Genomic DNA, 22,089 nt, shown 5'->3' with positions numbered 1-22,089 from the left:
TTTTTAAACCTGTGGAAAGAACTTCTTGTTTATTATCTTTCTTTCTTCTATCTACTTTCAGAGTGACTTTCCTTTTAAAATTATGTATTGTATTTTGGTGGCCTTTAAAAAGTAAACATGTAAATCACCAGAGGTACTGTGTAATCTGTCAAAGTAGCATATGCTCAAGCACCTTATAAACTAGTAAATAATCATAATATTTCTCTTTCCAAGGTTATTAGTGTGTTAATTTAAACAATTGCAGAACAATTAAGGAGTAATTAAAGCACCTTGCCTTAACTTTTTTCTTTTTTACAGGCACTTGAACATTTAAGTCCTGAAATTATAAATGATTTGATGACGAGCTGAGTTTGCAATGCAGGCAATAAAATCTGTGGAACAAGAAGTGATTTTTATAAAGGAAACACTTTTCACAGAATCCTTCCTCAAGAAACAGGAGTGCCGCAGAAACCCGGAGAGCAGGCAGCTCTGCGAACAGCAGCCATTGGAAGGAGCTGTCTGCAGCTCTCAGTGCTGTACTGAGCATGTCCCAGCGGAACCCAGCGCTAGCAGCACATTATGCGAAAAGGCAGCTCTAGCAGATGGGAGAGAGTCACAGCAAGCGTTTGCTTCACTTGCATCATCACCGCTTGAAAACAAACCTGGATCGCTAGAGGGGATCTCGCCGGCAGGCCAGTGGAATGAAATCCGAGAGCATGGCTTGATTGCCGAAGGTGTTGCACTGCGAAAAATCATGGGGAATCAAGATGGGAAGCTAAAGAAAAACACAGGTGATGTGCATGAAGGAGAGGATGCCTCTGGGCCTAAGGATACGGATGGCACAAAGAAGGTATCGGGAAGCAGAAGGGGACTGGGGAAGCATGCAAAAGGAAGTGAATCTGGTAAGAAGAAGGGTAAATCAGACTCGAGGGCTTCAGTGTTTTCAAATCTGAGGATCAGAAAAAATCTGTCCAAGGCTAAAGATGGGAATAGTAGTTCACGGGAGGATGTTTTGGAAAGCCAGGCCTTGCAGGCTGGAGAGCTGGACAGTACTCATTCAATTGTTACCAAAACTCCTGATATAAGCATCTCTGCAGATGAAGGGGGTCTCTCAGACACAGATGTAGAACATTTTGAAATCAGGAATGAAACTGTTCCAGCTGCTGCAGAGACACAGGATGGACAAAGGACCAGCTCTGGCTCTGATACGGATATATACAGTTTCCATTCAGCCACAGAACAAGAGGATTTGCTTTCTGATATCCAGCAAGCTATTAGACTGCAGCAGCAGCAGCAGGGGGCAATTAACATTGGAACTGAGGACCTTGTCACCAAAACAATGGGCCGACACATGGCTAATTCGCAAGCAGCCCCCTTAGATTTTGAACGGTTTCTTTCACTAACTACCACCGACAAAGAGAGGAGCCCAGACACTGAGGGTGCTTTTCCAGCAGTATCTGAAACTGTGGAAAACATTCCCGTCTCCTGTGCAACTGAACGTGAAGGGAAAGAAGCAGTAAATGGCACAGGCTCTCCTGGTAACGGCTTATTTGAAACACAAGAACGTAAGCTATTGATTGAGAAACAGGAACAGCTTATTGCTGGAGTGGATGCTGTAGCTAATGAATTAGAAGATGATTTATATAGAACTGTGGTGGAAAACAGGTCTCAGACACACAGCTCCACACAACCTTTTCCAACCTCTGTAGCAGACACTGAGACTAAAATTGCTGAAGTGCAGGCCGTTGATTTGCAGGGCTCAGTAACAGAGGATGGTATTTCAGATGCAGGCCCTGATCATGCTGCTGAGACTCAGGAAGGGAAACACACTCTGTCAGCCAGTCAAGAGGACCTGCATAATGGTTTATCCATGGAAATAAAAGATGGCATTTTGTCCTCCCAGGGGACAGCAGACAGTCCGATGCTTGGTTCCCGATGCTTTAAACCCTATCTTATTAATCCTTGTTACATCAAAACCACAACTAGACAACTGAGTTCTCCCAACCATTCACCTTCTCCCTCCCCATCCCAAAGCCCACTTTCTGTGAGGAGGCAGGAGTCCTTCCAGAAAGCAGAAAAAGTCTCAATCAAGAAGCAGAGGTCTGCTAGTTTGGCAGGTTTATTTAGTCGTTCTGCAGACTGGACAGAAGAGGTATCTAACCACAAATATGAGGTAACTCAGAAGGTGGGGTCTGCAGGCTACTTGGAGCACAAGGGGTTTAGAGAGAAGTTTCAAACAGAAAGAGTGCCTTTGACTCATTCAAGAAAGTCCTCAGGGGTGCAGGCTTCTACAGAGACATTTCCCAATGTCTTTTCAGGTGAGTGACATGTATTAAGTTGGTGTTAGCTATTTGTTTCCCAGAGTGTCTTTGAAAATATATTTAAGATACTTGAATTCAGTCCTTTGCATATAAAATTGTCTTTACTTGTGCTGACAGTTCTAAAATTGAAGGCCTGATATTACAAACACAGTCACATTTCATTAATGAGCATAACCTCTCCATTCAGTGTCAGGCTGGCAGTACTGCCAGTAAAGGAAGTGTACAGTTCTTTTGAAGTTTTTCTTTCTGTGTTTCTCCTTTGTCTAAATCCTGTAGGAAAAAGCTGGATGCCTTAAATTATTCAAAAAATGCTAAGAGCTGCACTGTTGTAGGCAGACCAGCTCTCTGCATAAAGAGATCTTTCATATGTGAAGCTTTTCGTAACTGTGATCCTGTTTGATGTTTTCTTGTGCTAGGCACTATTCTGATGTACTGTAAATATTTGAGAGCTGCACCTGGTGTTAGACTGAGGCAGTGATGAAGATTTGCTTAGTGCAAAAAGCCATGCAAGCACAGATGGACAGCACTACAGAAAGGAGCTAATTTCCCCTTCAGAAGGGGGAAGAGGAGAAGAAAAAAATGTTAATGACTTGAAAAGGCAGCATAAAATGGAGAAAGGAAACTGGGGGTAATACAGTTTGGTAGCTGTGACAGGCTGCTGCTCAGGCTACATGGGGTGACTCATTCAGGAAAGCATTCTTTCACCTTGTCTGTTAGGCATCTTACATCCTCTTATAAAGGCATAGGGATATAGAGTTTACAAATGAGATAACATGAATATCTATTCACACTGTATGGCTATATTTTCCTGCATTTTGAGCTGTTGTTGGGTTTTTTTTTCTCTTTTCTCTCCCACATCTGAAGTTTCTATATAAAGCTAATGTATTCACAAATAGAGAAGGCCTCTGTCACATAGGAGGTATGTATACAGAGGAAACTAAGCAACCTATTCCATTTATTTTTCACTTAAGAAAACTGTAGAACTAAGAATATGGAAAAAATGCCCTACGAGCATCTGTTACAAGATTAAAACAGCTGAATCTATGATCAGGTTTGTTTTGAATGTAAGTCTGTTCTGGATTCATGAGCATGGTAACCATGTATGTACCTGAGCTATTTGCAAAAAAATGGAGTGAGAATATTTGTGCTTTTACAAAAACTAAACAAAATAGTATGGTTTATGAAGGGAACAATGATGTGATTTAATAATCACATGTAAGAAAAAAGTTGAGCAATCAACAACTGTTTTGCATAAGACTTATCTTGTTTTATAGATATTGAAAAATATAGAACTTGTAATCATTTGCGTTCATAGTTGCTTTCTTTGTGCACATTCTACTCTGTTTAACATCACACTAATATTGGTGAATTAAATTGTCAGGAAACAAATTAATATTAGTGGCTTTTTTGCACAGCAGCCAACTCCAGGAGCTTGAAATACTCAGGTAAAGAATTAACATTATTTTCCAGATTCAGATCACATGAATACTTTAATTCTTCAGTAGCCTTGAATAGAAATCCCCAATTTCAGGCTTGCAAGTTAGAATTTAAGTTTTTAACACAAAAAAAAGCCAGCCCCCTCTGAAGGAGACCAGCCCCTGTGAAGTGAGGTGAATTTTTTGTTTGTGCTTTAAATCCCTTCCACTTGTTTTCTAAGATTTTGTTTCAGGCATCCCTACCTAAAGCTTTACAATTTGAGGTGAACACTGTTTTCAGATTTATAGCATATAAAAAGCACTTTTTTTTTCTTTAGACATTTGACAGCTTATAAACAACTGTGGGAGCAAAGCTTTAAATTGCATCATCAGTAATTAGATTTTCTTCTTTATGATGGTGCTGTGATTGAAATAAATTTTATGTGGCAAACTTCAAGAGCATGGAATTACATTTTAGAGTCCTATTTCCCAGGAAACAGACTTGTTCACATTTCCTCTCAAGATTTTGATTTACTTATAATAATTTTTGTTTTATCGTGTTTTCCTACCACCACTTTAGACTTATTGTGAAGGGACCAATGCCCAATGCAACAGTGGTTCTGTCTCCTATGGAAATGATGGTGACCCTCATTTGCATGTACATACTGGCTGTCTTCATAGGCAGAGGACAATTATACCTTTCAGTTCCCGCAGAAAAACTTGAAATGAGGCAAATGGAAGAGGCTTGATAACGCTTCATCTCTCTTTGATCTTTCTTCTTTTTAAGAATGTACTTGCAAGCTGTAAATTATCAAGAATATAAAAATAACTAGTGTACATAAAAAAGGGAAATTAAACTTAACATTAATATTCCCACAAACTGGCTGTCATTGCTGCAAGAGCAGAAAAGCCTCTTTATTTAAATCAGTCTGCACAGCAACAATTACAGAAATAATTTCCTTGTAATTTGAATTTTGCTTTTGACAAATGTTGTATTTTAATTGCATGCATGAGATGCATCAGTCTGGGGATTTGCCATCAGGCTTTTAGGGATAAAATTCTTCATAGTGGTTCACTCCTATCTTTAAAAAAAAAAAAAAGCTTCTTGCCTAGAGCAAGTGACTGTTGTGTTGTTCTACATTTCTAACTAGAATCAAGTAAAATATTCCACAACAATTTAGTCATCAATTTTAATGACAGCAGGTTCTATGCAGATGACTGGCCTACTTTTGCAGTGTATTGTGGTCTGGCTGTATTCCATTTGGTTTTCACAATGATCAATATGAACTTTTTTAAGTCTGCTTTAATGTTAAAATGTAGATGGAAGCCAACAGCTTGAATGGTAGAGACTTTGTGTATTTAAATTTTGCTTTGTGTTAAAAATAAGCATGGTATTTCAAATTTGATACATTGGCTAAGAATCTCGCATGAACAAAGTTATGGGCATTTTGTAATCCAGGCATCTATTTCTTTAATGATGAGGACAGCTGTATTTGAAATTGCAGTGACAGTAATTACAAGTTCTAGATTACCTGATGGACAGTGAAACCATGGCTTTTATGTTGTAGTCCCAGGAGGACAAGAGCTGAAGCTGAATGAATAGGATTGTCTCTCTAGCTTTAGTATGTGTCAATGAATGATTCACACTAACATTAAGAGAGTATCTTGGTGGGAAAATTAAATTGATGTTTCCAAATATTAATAGCAATGTAAGAGCTAATAGAACAAATTAATAAAAAGGAGTTTATCCTCACATTAATTTGAAGTGCAGGGACTGCAGAGGAGCTAGTAAGGGTGTCTGTTACATAAACTGAATGTAAAAGTCTCATCAGCTGCCCCAGATGGTTATTAAACTCTTCCAGACAAACCCAGGCCCTTTCTAATCTCTGTTGGCTAGCTGTAACACACTTGGTGCATGCATCTCTTTCAAACAGATCATTTATCTTTTAATTTATCTTCAGAGATTTATATTTATCCTGCTGTAGCTGTAAACAGGTGACAGATAAAAAGTCCTGGTTACCATAAGACAAGACCTGTTAGTCCTGTGCTTGTGTGCTCACAGCTGCTTTTTGATTTCTATGGAGTGCCAGCCTATTTCTTATAAAGACTGCTTTATTTCACCTCTGCACTGTGTGAATGTCATCTGCACTCTCTTGCAGTTCAAGTACAGAGTGTGCAGGCATAAATGTCTCAGTATAGATAAGTATGTGAAAATTTGAAAAAAAAAAATAGACGAAAATTTGCTTATAAGACAAAATAGATATTTCTAAAGGATTGTTTTGGGGGTTGGTTGGTTTGTTTGTTTTTTCATTGTGATTCACGTGATAATGCCACAATATGGATTTGTATCTACTGGCTTCTGTAATATAGGAGACTATTTATCACACAACTGTTATTTAAGACTACTTATGCTTTATTGTTTCACTGATGATGTTTGTTATCAGTAGTTGTAGAATCATAGAATGATTTGGGTTGGAAGGGACCTTAAAGGCCACCTAGTCCCAACCTCCTTGCCATGGGCAGGGACACCTTCCACTAGACCAGGTTGCTCAAAGAAAGCTTCATCCAACCTAGCCTTGAACACTTCTGTGCGTGGAGCAGCCACAGCTTCTTTGGGCAACTTGTTCCAGTGTCTTACCACCCTCACAGTAAAGAATTTCTTCCTAATGCCTAATCCAAATCTCCACTCTTTTAGCTTAAAGCCATTCCCTTTCGACCTATCACTCCATGCCCTTGTAAAAAGTCTTTTCAGCTTTCTTGTAGGCTCCCTTTAGGTACTGGAATGCTGCTGTAAGGTCTCCCTGAATACAGATGGGTTTTTTTAATCAGATGGCAGTACAGACTCCTCTAGTGGAGCTGCCCAACAGCAACTCTTCATGTGATAGAATCACGCATTATATTGAGTGTTGCTAGTAAGCATCTGAAGGGAAAGATCTTCTTTTTGCCTTGTAAACCTAAATGGGGGAGAGGAGAGAGAGAGTAGGGCTGCAATACTGCAGTCCAACCACAGTAAAATGTGTTTGTAAATGGGCTGCTATATGTTCTTGAAAGACTGCTGAATGCTGGAAAGTTACTTTAAAGTGCTGCAATATGGGAATCAGAGCAATATGAATAATGTCATTGGAATGCAGTACTGCCACAGGCTTGTTTTCATGGGGTCTCATGATTAATGCTTTGATCTTTATCTAGAACTTCACTGGGAGTAGCAGGTTTTGGTCATGGGTTTGAGTGTTTGCATCTCAAACACTCTCAGCAGCAACCCCATTCTGAGGTCTGACTGGCAGTCTGAATCATGTCTGGTTGTCTGCTAAACTCTTTTGGGATGGAAAAGGGGCAGCTTATAGCTGGAGGTCCATGCATCTCTTCTAGGGTCTGAGACATAGTCACAGTATAATATCCACACATGGGATCTGGGTAGAACCGGTTATTAAAGGACATTGTGTGCTTCAGTGATTTCATTTCTATGAAAGAGCAGTGGATTATTCCAGAGGGAATAGCTTTGAGAAGCTGAAGTTTGAAAATATTTCTTGGATCTAATTGTGCTTTATTATTTTAAAAAATATTTATAAATCACTTAGTGGTTTGGGGGCTGGTTTGTCCAGTGGTTTTGGTTTGTGTTTTCATTTTTTTTTTTTTTCGTAAGCCGGGTAGACTACTTCGCAGAAAAAGAAAAATCTTGAAGCAGGCCTCATTTTTTCTTCATGCTCTAGGAATATTTTCTTCTGCCTGTATATGAGGGATCAAGTTCTAATGTGAATCATCCTGACAGAAAATGAGAAGATACTAATTGCCTAAGATATTTTGTTTGTGCTGTTGTTTAACCAGCCTCACTCAGAATATGGCCAAGTGCATTCGTTATAAACTACTCCTGCCAAAATTTGGACTTGCATAAGGAATAGTGGTGATGAAGCATATACATGTAGGTGTTTCTGTGACTGGCTTTATTTATTTTTAGGTACATTTCAAAGCAGCATTCTGTAGCAGTTAGGTGGAATACAACAATTTCTGGAAACTTAGAGGCATATGTTTTATCTTTTGGGGAGATGAGGTGTGTTGATACAAGGGTAACAGGGCAAATGCACTGAGAAGCAGTGAAAGGAAGGTGGTGGTAGGATGTTAGTACTTTACGCTGTGTCACCTCCTCCTTTCCTCTTCATGTGACAAGGCTAGTTGCATTTCATTAAGTGCTTTGGAAAAGACATCAAAGTGGGTTCAGGAGCTGTGTCACACTGTTGTTTCCTCTAAGCAGCAGCAACTTTCTGATTTGCTACATTGCAGTTCATGCAAAGGAACTTAGGGAAGTTGAGATGATCTGTGTTACATTGAGTACCAAATGACTATTCTTTGTTTTATTTCTGTATTTTTCTGTCCTGAATAAGTTTCTTTCATGTTGATGGAAATAGTTAGGCTTTCTGCCCATGAAAAGGAAGTGGGTTATGTTTTCTGATGCAAAATCTTGCTTTATTGTCAGATAAATACAGAATATGACTTCTTTCATCCGCAGATTCATAGATGACAGAACTATTGTCACCTGTTTTGCAAAAGTAAGAAGCAGTGGTTATGAGGTAGTGTGTGTATATGTGTAAACAACATCACAGTTGTAAAAGTAATTCCTAACATACATAAAATTAAACATCTGCTAACATCCATGGAAGAAAAGGTGGTTTTCATTAAAAAAAAGGGTGTGTGTGTGTGGGAACAACAAAAAAACCCAATTAGAGCAAAACATTGCCTTCATAATAGAGGGTGTGTATCTAAACACTGTTCTGTCATGCAGAGACAATACAGTATGCTGAGAAATAGAGGGAAATATTTTATAAAATCAATGAAAGAATATGAAGGTCAAGCTACAGCAAGAGAGATATGCTTGGGCTTTATTGAGACGAAGTCTAGAGGAACATATCTGCACAAATATTTGGGTATGCATGTATTTTATTCTTTTTCATGAAATGCAGTTCTGATTTTCTGCTTTTCCCCTTTATCATACTGGTTTTTGTTTATGGATACAAAGATTAAAAGCTTTTGTACATCATGATAAAGATTAAAAAATCAGCAGTTATTAAAGTTGGAGGAGTTTCAGACTTTGTGTGCACAGGTCCTGGAGAGGAAGGAAATCTAAGGCATGCTGCAGCTCTAATAGGCTGAAAGAAATTTGTTACTTGTCTCCCACTTTAGAGGCTTCCTAGTTCAGTTCAGTTTCGGTTTGTGACCTGTGGCTGCTTGAGCAAATACTTGGATTTGCTTCTAAAGTAGAGGTGGGCCAGACTGCATTAAATGTCAAGTGAAATGGAGAACTATTGAGAATAAAGAAGTTTTACAAAACTGAATTATAAAGAAATGTGTACCAGTTTCAACTGACAAAAGTTGCTGTTAGTAATAGTTTCCCCAAAAGACATCAGAGGAACTTCTTACTTTAAAGAGCTAGACAGAAAGAATTGTGGCTTTCCAGCAGTCTGTGAGAACCTGGCACAGAATACTGCCTTCACATTGCAAATCACCACAGAAACTAAAAGGGTAAAGATGGACAGAATTTAATACTTGCTGAGAGGAACCTAAGTACCTGGAAAACGCAATATGGAAGTTGCCAAAGACGCATATGGTGCCTAAAAGATTCGGTAGACAGACACATATAGATGCTCTTTTATCATAAACCACTATAATTGGGAAAATTTTAGGAATATACCTTTACAATCTGCTGTAATACTGCACTTGAACCTGAAGAGCATGCTGGAAAAGTTATCTCCTCAGAAAGCATCAACTACCATTAAATACTCTCTTTCTCTTCCTGAAGAGAAATCAAGGTGAAAGGAGGCATGCCATGCAGTGTTGTGGGAGCATACATCTTATTTATATTTTTAGAAAGGTATTTTGTATCATGTACAACTGCTGTATCATATTTAGCAAATTGTCTGGTATTTCAAAACTTCAGCTTCTGAAAGATATTTAGTGACATATGTGACATATAGTGAAATATAAGAAGATATATATAGTCACATATACAGTGAAAGGTAGGGGTAAAAGCATAGTTTAATACTTTGTGTCAGCTTTTCCTGTTATACATATGTCATATATCAGAAAATTCAGTGTGGGGGAAAGGTGTAAAATCTTAGTCACTGTGAAAGCAAAATTTCAAGGAGTTTAATGTGCAAGTTAGGAAGACAGAGTGCGTCAGAGACTTGTTAATCTGCAAGTATTCTAGAGGAACTGTCACAGGCCATCACAAATATTTTAATATATTTTAAAGCTCTGGTGATAGCAGAGTTATAACATCTGCGTTACAGAAAAAGTATTGTTGTTATAGCAAATGACTGAGGCAATTATCGTCTTGATTTTGACTGCAGCAACAAGCAAGGCTTTGGAATAAATCCTAAAGGAGGAAATTCTAAGATATAATTAGCTATTGGGTATATGATAAAAGGATGAAGAAAAATAGAACAAAATACAGCATGGTTTTAGCAAAAATCAATAAAACTACATTGATAACTTTTTATGTACAACTGCCTTCTAGACAATGCAAGAATGATAGGAAGGAATTCATCTGGGTTTCCTTACAAAATGGAAATGGTGCAAATCACTCAAAGAAAAAAATACTGGTGGTTTTGATAAGGGACTCTGTCATGTTACTTCACTGCCACCAGAGATGAACAGCTTCATTTTAGCCTACTTCTACTCCATCTGTTGTGACACATAGGCTCGTTCAAGCTGTGGAAATTCATTGCATAATTATTGCGAGAGTAGAGCTGAGCCTTAACCTTTGTCCTGATCATAGTGTTTGCAGGACAACATTTTCATTACCAAGTAAAATTTTTGGTAAACTTTCATCTATCTGTATTATAACACAAATGTCAAAATTGGGAACTGGGCTGGCATTGGGAGTTCATTCATCAGGATGGAGGTCTGCATTGAATTTCAGCTTGACTGCTTAGCTCTTTCCAACATGATTTGTGCAAATAAGGCATATGGTTAAGTAGTCTTTTGACACACCATTGGGTATATGCTGCAGTTGGTGATGCTGCCATGTCCCATAGCTAGCACAAGTGGAGCAAGCTGTTTTAAAACACATCCACTTGTTTTGATCAAGGGATACTATGGTTAAAGAGTGAGATGAGGTTTTTTGAAAACTCTCTGTAACATCCTTTTTGGAGTGGCTTTTTAATTCATTAAATCTGGGATCTTTTCTTGTCTTTTTTTTTTTTTTTTTTTTTTGAGAATCCTGTTTTCACGTTTTGCCAGACCTTCACTTTTTCCATCAGGGCATTCCTGAAAGAATTTCAGGAGAGTTTGTATGAGGTGCTACATTTGCCCTGTGTATATTGTGGTGGCCCTGGCAGCAATCAGCAGGATTCTCTTGCCAGGGGCAGCTTGTACCCTTGCTTCCAAAAGGGAGCATATTAATGTGTGTTCCCTGGCTTTTCTGTGCTACTTAGAGCTGTTAGCATTATGTGATTCTCTTTCTGTAACTGTAATGGGTTGCTTGTTTAGCTGAGTAAGTCGAAATCTCAGTGACACAGTTATTCAAGCTGTCTTTCACAATCCAGAATCTGTTGAAATGATTAGTGATTATTGTGTGGCTAAAATGGATGGGGAGGGAAATAATTGAGTTACACAGGATCTGATATATTGTGGTTCTAACTTAGAGCTGGTCAAGAGATTTTGTGGAAATTTTTTAACAATCAAGAAGGGTACTGAGATGGGACAGCATAAAATTGAAGATTGAGATGCCAAGAGATCCAGACAGCTTGGCAAAAGTAACATGGTGTTTACTGTGATAATCAGCTACAGAAGTGATAGATGTGAAATTAGTAACTGATAGTTTTATTCTGTTTGTTTGAAGAGTTTGTGAATGTAAGAAATCAATCAATACATTATCCACTGGAATTTGGTAAATATATATTTCTGACTTTGAAATTACAAGCATTACAAAAATTAACTGTGTGTAAGCAGGCGTAGAAAACTGAGGGACAGAGGGAGATAGTGTCAATATGTGTCTTTTTTAAAATTCTCTTGTTTAAACAGTCTTTCTGCTTTTGAATGAGATGGTACGTGGCTTCTGTTCCTACCATCCATGTGAACAAAGCCAGGAAATTTGAAGACAGAAAATCAGAGGACTCTGAGACACTTGCACATATCCCTAACTTCAGTAATGTTCTAAATACTAAAATATAAAATATAAATATATATGAAGAATAAACTTAAATATATATATAAATGCAATACAAATATGTGAAGAAATCAATATTTAATCTCTTGGGTTTTTTTTTCCTTAAAAAATATTTTTGTGTACAGGCAGTGAATGTAGATACTAGCTATTACACTGATAATAAGAACAAAAAGAAATATTTTTATGCCAGAATTACAGTAATTTGTACCATAACCCTAGACCTTGTCTAGTTTTACTATTTTTAAGGTTTGTGTTGCCTGGAAATTAGACTTACAGAAACTAATTTGTGTTTATTTATAGTAGAAGGATTAGGTTATTTTCTTTTAGTTATGCAACCACATTGTGCGCACAGGCATGTTGCGTGGTCGGTTTTCCATGTTTTATGTAACCAAGCTGTGAGAAAGCTGTCAGGTGGTTTTATGGAAGTATCTGTCAATGAAAATTCAATCCCTTTAAAAAAAAACAAAACAAAATGAGAACAAAACAGCCAATGCAAGCTCACAATATGAGATATCGGGAAGAGTTTCCCAGTCTAAATCAGCAGAGGAGTAGAAACTCTGCAGCAAAAAAAAGAACCAGAAATGAATTTTCTAATCCTGGAATTTTGGTCATAATTTCCCAGGTTGTTCTTCAGGCAAGCAAGAGGCAAACTTGTTACTTTTTTAGTGCAAATTTATATTTAATATATCCAGGACTTGGGCTTCTCATTTGAAGAGATGACTAGAATACTAATTTCCAGTTCTGTTTCGTTCCTGAAGTTCCATACACACCTTTAAAAAACACGTCTTTTTCAGCAGTCACGTGTTGCACTTTATATCTAGGCAGACTGGTGTAGGTTAGCTGAAAAACTTGTGGTATGAAAAGTTTATGAAATTAAAGTAAAATATTAAAGAAATATAATACTTTTAATCCTTGAAATGTTAGTTTTATATGTGAAGTATTAGCTACTGAGTGCTTTGTATATTTGAGAACCAGGAAAGCACATTAAACTGCCGGAAGGTGAAAATGAAGTGTGATTGACTTGCCCCTAGGAAATGATTCAGCAAGCTTTTGCTGTATAGTTTGGGGAGATAAGATGAAAGACTAAAACTTGTGCTGCAAAGTATATAAGAAATTACATGTAGTTGCAATTACTAGCTCATCTGTAAATACGGAAATCTTTACAGTATTTATGTGTCTCAGACATGTTTTCCCCCTTCTGGTATTTTGGGAAATGTTTGGTGCTGCACAGTTCAGGTGCTTTGCCAGATTATTTAGGCTTCACTTAGCTGTGACCTTGATGGTGGTATATGTAGGAAAAAAAAAACCAGGGAAAAATGGAAAGGAGGAATGATGTAGACATATATGGGGCAGCAAATATCTAAAGTACAGTGTTTCTTAACTTTTGAAAGCTGTAGAAATCAGATTTTCTTTTTCTCTACTTACTGTTCCTTTTGTTTTGTTGTTCTGTTTTTTTTTAATTTATAGGATTATTTTAATTTTTTATTTATATTTATATATATTTATTTATTTTTAATTTATAGGATTATTTTAACAATTGTAAAAAGACTATCATTATCTTTTCGTATTTTGTAAGACAAATAGAAAACATATTCTGAACAGAAATACACCATTTTGCCCATGTCTTCTTCCTTTTCCTTTTTTTCCTGCACTGCCTCCCAAAAATAAAGCAAGGCCTATGGTACTTATGGCTTCAAAGCTTATAAAATCTCTTTGCTGTGTGAGCATTTCTGATCTCACTAAATTGGAAAAAAAAATAAGAGTAAAGTGGGGGAAAAAAAAGCAAGTCAATTTGAGCTTTTGAAGATGTAAGCAGTATGTGCATGAATCAAGTTACCCTTGATGTGACTCTGAATATGGTGTTCAGAAGTGGTGGTATACTGAAGCTGTTCACTGTGTATCAGGAAAAACTAAAATGGAAAGTCTGTCTCCAGTCTGTAAAGATGTGCTGATACAGCTGTTGTGCTAACGGTGAAAGTGTGGCATAGTGCTCTGGTTGTTAGAGGAGAGAATTGCAGGAGAAGAGCAGAAGGGAGAGCTTTCGGAGTATAACTCATTTTTATCATTAGTCTCAGCTTATGCTCACTGACAGCTGTGCTCCAGGCTTTTGCAAATGCAGTGTAAGGAGGATAGGAGACAGATTTTTAAAGATAAATGTGAGTTTATAACACCAGGATCCTTAGGGAAACATTATTGCAAGTTCTGCTGCAGTGCAGTGCAGTGCCTCAGTGCATGTGTGGTTTTTTTTTTAGTGTGACCGACTACTGTAGTTTTCTTCTGTTTCTCCTTTCTATTTGTACCTCTCTTTTTAATAATTAAGTAAATCCAAAGCCAGAAACAACATGTTCATGATATTGCTAGTTCTTAAGGATTTTATTGCTTACCTCATAGCTTTTTGAAAGGTTGGTCTTCAAAGCAGATTGGACAGGAAAAGAGCTATAATGTCAATTCATTGAGTTGGGATTTGACTGTATTTCTCTGTGAAAAGTACTGTACATGCTTTCAACATTCAGTAATTCCATAGACAATAAAGTGTAAGGCAGACCTGCGTTTTGGAACAGTGTGTTTATTTTTAGTGTCTGCTTGAGGAGAAAAAAGGTTGCCCTGGAATATGAGGTAATTGTAATAGACCAAATGTGCTTCCTGCTAAAATAGGCAACCTCTTCATCCAAAGTGACTCATAGTGCAGCTCATGACAGGCAAGTTGGTTCACATTACATTATCAGTATTGATAGCCAAGCTCTGTAGCAGTTGTTGCTGTATGTAAGGCAAGTTGGTTCACTTTATCTGTACTGATAGCCAAAGTCTGTAGCAGTTGTTGCTGTATGGAAGGAGGTGTAATACATACACACAGATACCTCTCCAGGCCAAGGCAGAAACTGTGGCTGTGTCAGGGTGGTACCAAGTGGGATTCTTATATGAAATATGCATTTTATATAATAGTTGAGATTTTAAGTTTCATTATTTATTATATGAAATAATGTTTGTAAGAATGTCTTTTGGTAGGTTCTTTCTCATTCCACCTTGCATTTGAGTAAATGCAGTTGCGGTAAATCTGAAGTTGAAAATGATCAGTCAAGAATACAATTACGTGTGTTTTTTTCAAAAAGTATGAATAGAAACCATACTGGAACTTGTGAATTTTCATTCTGCAGTTAATAGCTTACGTGTTCTACAGAGGAGGTTTGTATGAACAGTGTTACTTATAGGGATAGTATGAAGACCTGTAATGTCATACAGGAGAGAACAAGCTCAAAGTGCTTCATCTTCATAGGAATGGGAGGAAGTGACAATGACATGGAAGTGGAGAATATGGAATTTGGATGGTGAGCCAGGAGACCCAGACTGAGTCATGGCAACAAAAGTGTCACAGAATATCCACAGAAGGCCAGAGTACCCAAAATGTCCAAACTTATTTCATGTTTACGTTCTTTTAGTTTATTAATAGTATAATTCTTTGTAAGAAAAGAAAAATCTTTTTATCCCTCTCTGGGATTTAAGAAGTCATTCTAAGCTCCTAAAAAATAACTTAAGAGTTTATTGTCATAATTTACCAAGGGTTTTGTCAGGGTCTTCAGAATACTGATTTCATCTAAGGCTGAAATTTAGCTGCAGATCTTCTCTGATTCAGAACTTAATATGCCTCCTATCTGAAGCCAAACTAATACTTAGGAGGAGGGCAAGAATAGAGTTCAGGAGCTTCATGATCTGGGATTTCTAGGAAGAAGGGTTGTTTAAAATATAAAAAAAAGAAACTTAATCTGTTAGGGGAAAAAAATTGATCTGAGAGATCTTTGTTCTTTACTATTTTTCATAGCATGTAAAAGAAACCAAGAGAAATTGTTTTACCATTACATTTAACCTGTAACAGAAATCAGCTTATTATTTGCTAATTCTGAAAACATTAATCATATAACTATCCTAGGTTATTTGCAGTCATCTTCCTATTGAAGGTGTTACCTCATGTAAGTTACAAACATGAGGTAATTAATGATGTCTGAGGAAAAAAGCTGTTGTTGCTGCATTTTATTTATAAACCAAAGATGAAAAGGTCTAGCTCAGAATCTTGTGGTTGAAGTTGACAGGAATTTAGCCTATGCATTACATACAGATATGGTTTTGGTTTTGCTGTTTAACAAATAGATGCAGGGATTGACATTGTGCTGTCAATATATGATGCAGAATCATTTTAATTTGAATTGGTTCCAAGCATGTGTATTGCAGACAGGATGCTGGAAAACTATTTCTGCTTCCAGGCAGAGGTAGTTAAAAGCCTATGGAGTCCAGTGTTAAAGAGGTATTTCATTATATCAAAACAAAAATTTCACCTTTGTCTTGCCCTAAATCAAAGACATGATTTCTGCTGCTTCATGAAGATCGCTTTGACATCAAATGTAGGCACAGGTAGGACCAGAAGTCAATAAGATGGGCTGATTAAGCTGCAGAGGACTTTGGAGCTGCAATGCTTCCACTGTAGTGACAACTGGCGTTTAGCTAAAAGTAGGTGGGGAAGAAAACATCAGATGCCCTTAACATGGGAGGAACTGCTTCTTGGTAAGTGATGGCTTTCAAATGTTTTTTTCTCATGTAAAAAAGCTTCAGCCCTGTCTAGAACTGCAGTGCCATAATATTGGAAGGTTCATCATGGCTGGGTGTTGTCTCAAGGAAATGAGTGATGTGTCTCAAGGAAATTAGACAGTACTGACACACTTTCTTTTGGTAGGGTTTACCTCCTCACTTCCCTTAAAGGGAAATATGTATTGTACCTTTCATAACTTTCATGGGAGATGGGTGGTTCTGACACTTGTAATGAACATTCAATTGTATGATAAGCCCTAGCTGATTAGGTACAAAACTTCAGTGGCTTAAAAGTCTGTTCTTAATATATTGTCCAGAAAGTGCTTTAAATATAATAACCCGTTTACTATTGATACAGATTTTTTTTTCACAGCTGTTCCCTGTGAAGCTCTTTCTGTATACCTTGAAAATTAAATTTTTTTCCAGCTTGCGTTTGGTAAAATATGTTAACTGAACAGGCAAAATGTATTTCTGTAATTCAGATTTCTATGTCTGTCCTCATATCTCCATAGTAATTGGAAGGAACACACAAGCAGCTTTAGAACGCAGCTTTATCCGAACATGATTACCTTTGTGTGGAGAACCTTTATTTCTTTGACTCAACCTATATTTGATGCAAAGGACAGCTTACTGGTACTAAAGTTAGTTTGAATTAAACTGTTGATTCTTTCAAGTTAAAAGTACTAGCTAATATCATTAAATAACTTTTACTACCCTATTTATTATAAGACTGCCAATACACTGGAGAGAATAATTCAGGTTTGATGGACAAAATGAAATGAGTAACACATGGTACAGTAAGAGAAATTAAGTTAATTTTTTTCATACATAAATACTTATATTATCTGAATGCTAAAGTGTGTTTAGACAATAGCTAATAATCACTAAGCAATGATAGTTAATAACAACTATACAAGTTAAATTGCAACTGAATAGCGACTAATATTCTGATTCCATGTTCACCAAGACTGTCAAGAAGTGCTATGAAAATTAGCAAAAGAATGGGTGGATTAAGGGGGAAAAAGGGGGGGAGGGGTGGTGTATTTCCTGTTTTGTCATTTATGGGTATTATTCCTGTTAATTAGGTTAAAGCAAAAGGAGGCAGGGGGAAGAGAGGGGGCTATTTTGCTTCTGTATGTGCAGAAGAGTCTTTAAGCATGACAGGATTATTTAAATGTTGAAATATACAGACAAAAAAGATATTTCAAGTCTGACATTCAGAATTCATGGATAACATTTAAATTTTTAATGTAGCATAGAGAAAAGTGTAGTCCTGGTTTTGGTTTGTGTGTGAAGTGCTCTTTCTCTTGTGTATTTTTTCATTATTTTTTTCTTCTGTGCACTTCAGATAAGCATTAAAGCATTGACTTCCCCACTTATCCTCATCACTTGCAGTCTCTCATTTAACTAGACAACTTTCCATGTTGTTGAACTTAGTGAAGTAAGTTGATATTATGGTAATACGGTGTTCTTTGCCCCAGAAGGGCTAGTGGAAGTGCCATCTATTGGTGCTCTAGTGTCAGTGTGATGCCAGTCTTATGTTCTTATTTTTCCTAAAATTTGCTTACATAGCTTAACCTCAGTATTTATAGCTAGGAGTATCCGTTTATTTCAGTAAGAGGGCAGTAGCTAGAGGTTTTTCAGTGTTCTTTTGCAACACTACTAAGCATTGGCAACTACAACTCCAAAGAAACATTGCTGAAATCACAAAAATATCTGTGGCAGATAGCTCCATATTTGTGCTTTACTTCCATGGTTTTGTACAGTTGCTTTTCTTCACGTAGGGAATTGCTGTACATCGCTGCAACTGTGGAATAGAGGGGTATTTTGAATAAGGAGTTTTGTTAACGTCAACTCATATGTGGTGAAATGAAGCACCAGAGGCAAATTAATCAGCAAATGTAACAAAACCTGTATTTCTTACAAGTTTATTCCCTAGCTTATCCTCTTGAATGTACTATATTGTGTCTAATAAAAAGCTAGGAAACTTGGACTAATAATTCAGAATTAGCAGATCTTTAGATGTGGAGAGGAAAATCTTAGAAATAACTTCTAACACTTTATAATGCATTGTTTATTTTAGGCTGTATTGCCACATGAAGTTAAAATAATACAGAAACTTTGAGCTAATGTCACAAGATCCTTTTTAAATTGGATCCAGATGTTTGAAAGAAAAATCTTTTTATGTTCAGAAAGCCTGGGAAGTTTTAGATTTTTAATAAAATCAACATTCAAACAGAAATCTTGCATTTTTATGTAAAATCCAGTAGTATTATTGTTACTGTTGTTATTACTACTTTAAATGACACTAAAATCCTTTATAGTGTAGTACATTTTTTTTGGAAAATACCTTTGGCTTCCAGTGAGTGGGTGGAAAAACAGGCTATAGAAACTGTTCTAGGTGAAAATTGTATTCACAGCTAGCCCACACTAAAACATGAAATTAACTTCATTACTCCATCTGCCTTTTCTCCTCCAGTAGATCTATTTCATATCTTTATCTATACTGATAAAAATCAGTAAATCTGAACTTTGACATCTTTTGACATATTAGAGCTTAATCAAGCAATTTAAAATTCTTGCAATGTAGATTTTACTGCAGCTTGTGTGTATAACTGATTTTTGTAGTCTCTTTCAGGCTAACTGTACACGTCATAATGGTATTTCAAACCTCTGTCATTGTCTCCTGTAATATATTTTATAGCATAAGGCCTCCTTTCATGCTGAAGTGAGATAACAAAGAAAACACTTTGATCATGAAATCTGGCACTATAATAGGAATAAGTCTCTTCTCACTCTTTAAAAGTTTTACTTCTCTGAATTGCTGCTTGTGGCACTGCGTTTTGGTTTGGATCACTCTGGTCCCCTAAAACTATATTAAATACAGCTAATGCAGAATAGTTATCAGTGGCTTTTTGCTATTGTTCTTTTATTGAGGGTTTCCTCAAAGAAATTGTGTTGTATTTTATTTATAATAATTGAAATGCTTCATATGCATTTGTAATGCCTAAATCTTTGTGTCCTGTCTTATTGATCTGTGCCATCACCTTGGCAGGGCGCACTCTGCTGGAAAAGCTCTTCAGCCAGCAGGAAAATGCACCACAAGAAGAAGCTGAAAAATTATGTTCTCGCATTATTGCAATGGGTCTTCTGCTTCCATTCACTGACTGCTTCAGAGAACCATGTAGTCAGAGTGCCCAGCAAAGCACACCCACATTTGATGTAAGTACTGAAAATGTTATCTTTTGTCTCTTTTGCCAAGTGGGACATGATTTATCAATGGCTTATCATTCCTGAGAGAATTCTGTTAGTCCTTTTAATGAAAATTACCCTTATGAGAGTGGCCAACTATTTTTCTGAGCTTAGATGTGTACTTTAGATACTTTATTATCCTGGTAAGCATAAATTTCAAGATTCTCCCACAACCTGATTTCTTAACTTTTTAAATCATATCTTAGTCTGCTATACTATCCTTTATCTGTTGTATCCATTATGTCTTTTTCTTTGAATCAAAGTACTCTATTTCAGTTCAACAGCTGCTTCACCAAAACGTAAGACTGCATGTCACAAAACTTTACAGAACTTAAAAAGGATGTCTGTGATAGACAATTTTTCTCCTCTGAAAAGAGTTTTGAAAAAATGTACAAATATTAACTAATCTACTTAATACCTTACTCATATAGTTAAGATCATCCTTATTCTACACATTAAGCTGAAGCTTGGTTAGAAATACTCAAAAAATGATTGGCATAGATATGAAAGAACATGAGTCTTTTAACTCTTTGAATCTTTCTCATCTTTCCTGAAGAATAATTTAACACAACTGGGGAAGGAAAAATGAGTAGAATAAATTTATCCAATGAATTCTTAAAATAAACAACTTGCCTAGATAACTTAGCTTAGCTACAGAATGACTCCATAGTCCCTCTAAAAGTGTTCAATCTTTATGTTGTATTTTTGGGGTGGGTTTTTTTTTTTGTTTTGTTTTTCAAGAAACAAATGTTTAAAACATTTTCAGACTCTTTTTGAAATTAATTGAAAAAATAGAGTGTGACTATAAAACAGGCTATTCAGGCAACCTAAATTCATACACTATGTGAAAGTTTTTATGGTTAAATCTAACCAAAGTGATTGGAAAATACATGTTTCTTGTTTTTCTGGCTGTTTAAAACAGTCTGTCAATGTTTTAAGTTCTCCTGGCTTTACCGTGTACTCAGCTAATCTCTTTAGAGTATTGAACACAATATTCTTTTTACAAATTTGATTCTCACTTATAAACAGATTTTACCAAAGTAACAGTTTGGAAAGAAGCAGAAGAGGCTCTTTTCCGAACTGGTATTCCATGCTTTGTCTGAATAAGAGAATTAATCTAGTTATCTTTCATTGACTATTTGACAGGATGGACTTCCTGAAAAGGAGCAGTAGCCTTGGGTAGTGTCATGTGAATGGTGTGTTAAAGGGAACAATATAAGATATTGCTGGTTTAGCAATAATCTTAATTTGGACTATCAATAAGAAACAAATGCTCTGTTACTCTTTTTATGTGTAAATCCCCTAAATAGATTATGCTCTGCAAAACAACGTCAGAAGTGGCGTATAGCCCTGTGCATGCAACTAGTAGCACATCTGCTTTAAAGGAGCGTATATTGGTCTTAAACACTAAGATCTCAACAACTGAATTTTGCATGTCACAAAGGCAAGAGCTGCTGCTATTGAGTTTGGGAATATGTTTCTGCTTCAGCCTTGGTGACCACAGTACAGGAACACCTACCTGTTTATTCATTACATGCCTTATGAAGGTGAAAATGTTTAGACCTCACAGTATAAACTCTAGTGGCTGAGAATTTCATACTGGACTTCTTCTAGCTGATTTTGCTTCTTAGAGGGAGTAAATAAAATATCTTGCTGAATATAAATGGTAATGGTTAAGTAAAGAAATTAAACAATTAACAATTAGTATGGAAAAAGCTTATGGTGATACTGTATATTACTTAAAACAGTACATTTAAGATCTGTGACTTGTCTCCCCTCGTGTCTCTCTTTGTCTCTGTGTTTTGCTTTTTTTCTTTAATTTTCTTTTTTTTTTTATTATTTACTTCATTTGAACAGAATTTTAATGTTGATCTGACCATTTATTTCAAAGACAGAGGACTCAGACTAGCCTTAAGTAATAGTTAGATTTCACCCATTTAGAATTAGGAGATTCATCATGTTTGACCTTGCTCCAAAACTGGGAGCACAGCCAGTCCCATATTCTTCCTTCATCTCTGAGTTCATAAAATGTGCCTTTAGTTCATCCTGGATTGCCTCCAGTTTGGCTGCAGTCCTTTTACTCAGCTGAAACTGCGACCAACAAAGCTTCTGTAACCCCGTCCTTGTCCCAGGTTTGTCTTCCACCTTGCTGTCTGTCCTTTCTCCTACATCTTGTTCTGGTGCTTGCTTGTTCCTTAATGTTACTCATTTGGCTGTTTTGATTTTTATCTTAGTCTCTTAGATCACTCATTTAGTATAGTTTTTTTTGCAGAATTGCCAACATTTTTTCCTCTGAAATCCTTCCTTGAATCCCTTCTTTTCCCTTTTGTGGCTGATCCCACATATTTCTGAGCTTTAACTTTTTTTTTTTTTAATGTTGGAT

At 36.5% G+C, this 22,089-nt stretch overlaps 1 protein-coding gene across 2 annotated transcripts in view; it reads left to right on the top strand.

The window, feature by feature from the left end:
• Positions 1 to 306: 306 nt before the first annotated feature.
• The window catches only part of FMN2 (formin 2), a 158,566-nt gene continuing 136,783 nt past the window's right edge, over positions 307 to 22,089 (top strand). For both annotated transcript variants that reach the window (XM_061471184.1, XM_061471183.1), the window contains exons 1-2: positions 307 to 2,297; positions 19,510 to 19,676. In XM_061471184.1, coding sequence (XP_061327168.1) covers positions 356 to 2,297; positions 19,510 to 19,676 — 2,109 coding nt within the window. In that variant the 5' untranslated portion in view covers positions 307 to 355. The remainder of the gene's footprint in view (positions 2,298 to 19,509; positions 19,677 to 22,089) is intronic.

Source organism: Pezoporus flaviventris, unplaced genomic scaffold (genome assembly GCF_033815535.1).
Source record: "Pezoporus flaviventris isolate CSIRO_AGI_PZ_B2104156 unplaced genomic scaffold, CSIRO_AGI_Pfla_v1 ptg000066l, whole genome shotgun sequence".
NCBI classification, from domain to species: domain Eukaryota; kingdom Metazoa; phylum Chordata; class Aves; order Psittaciformes; family Psittacidae; genus Pezoporus; species Pezoporus flaviventris.
The sequence above is the reverse complement of the archived record's forward strand: the minus strand, read 5'-3'. Positions and strand labels throughout refer to the sequence as shown.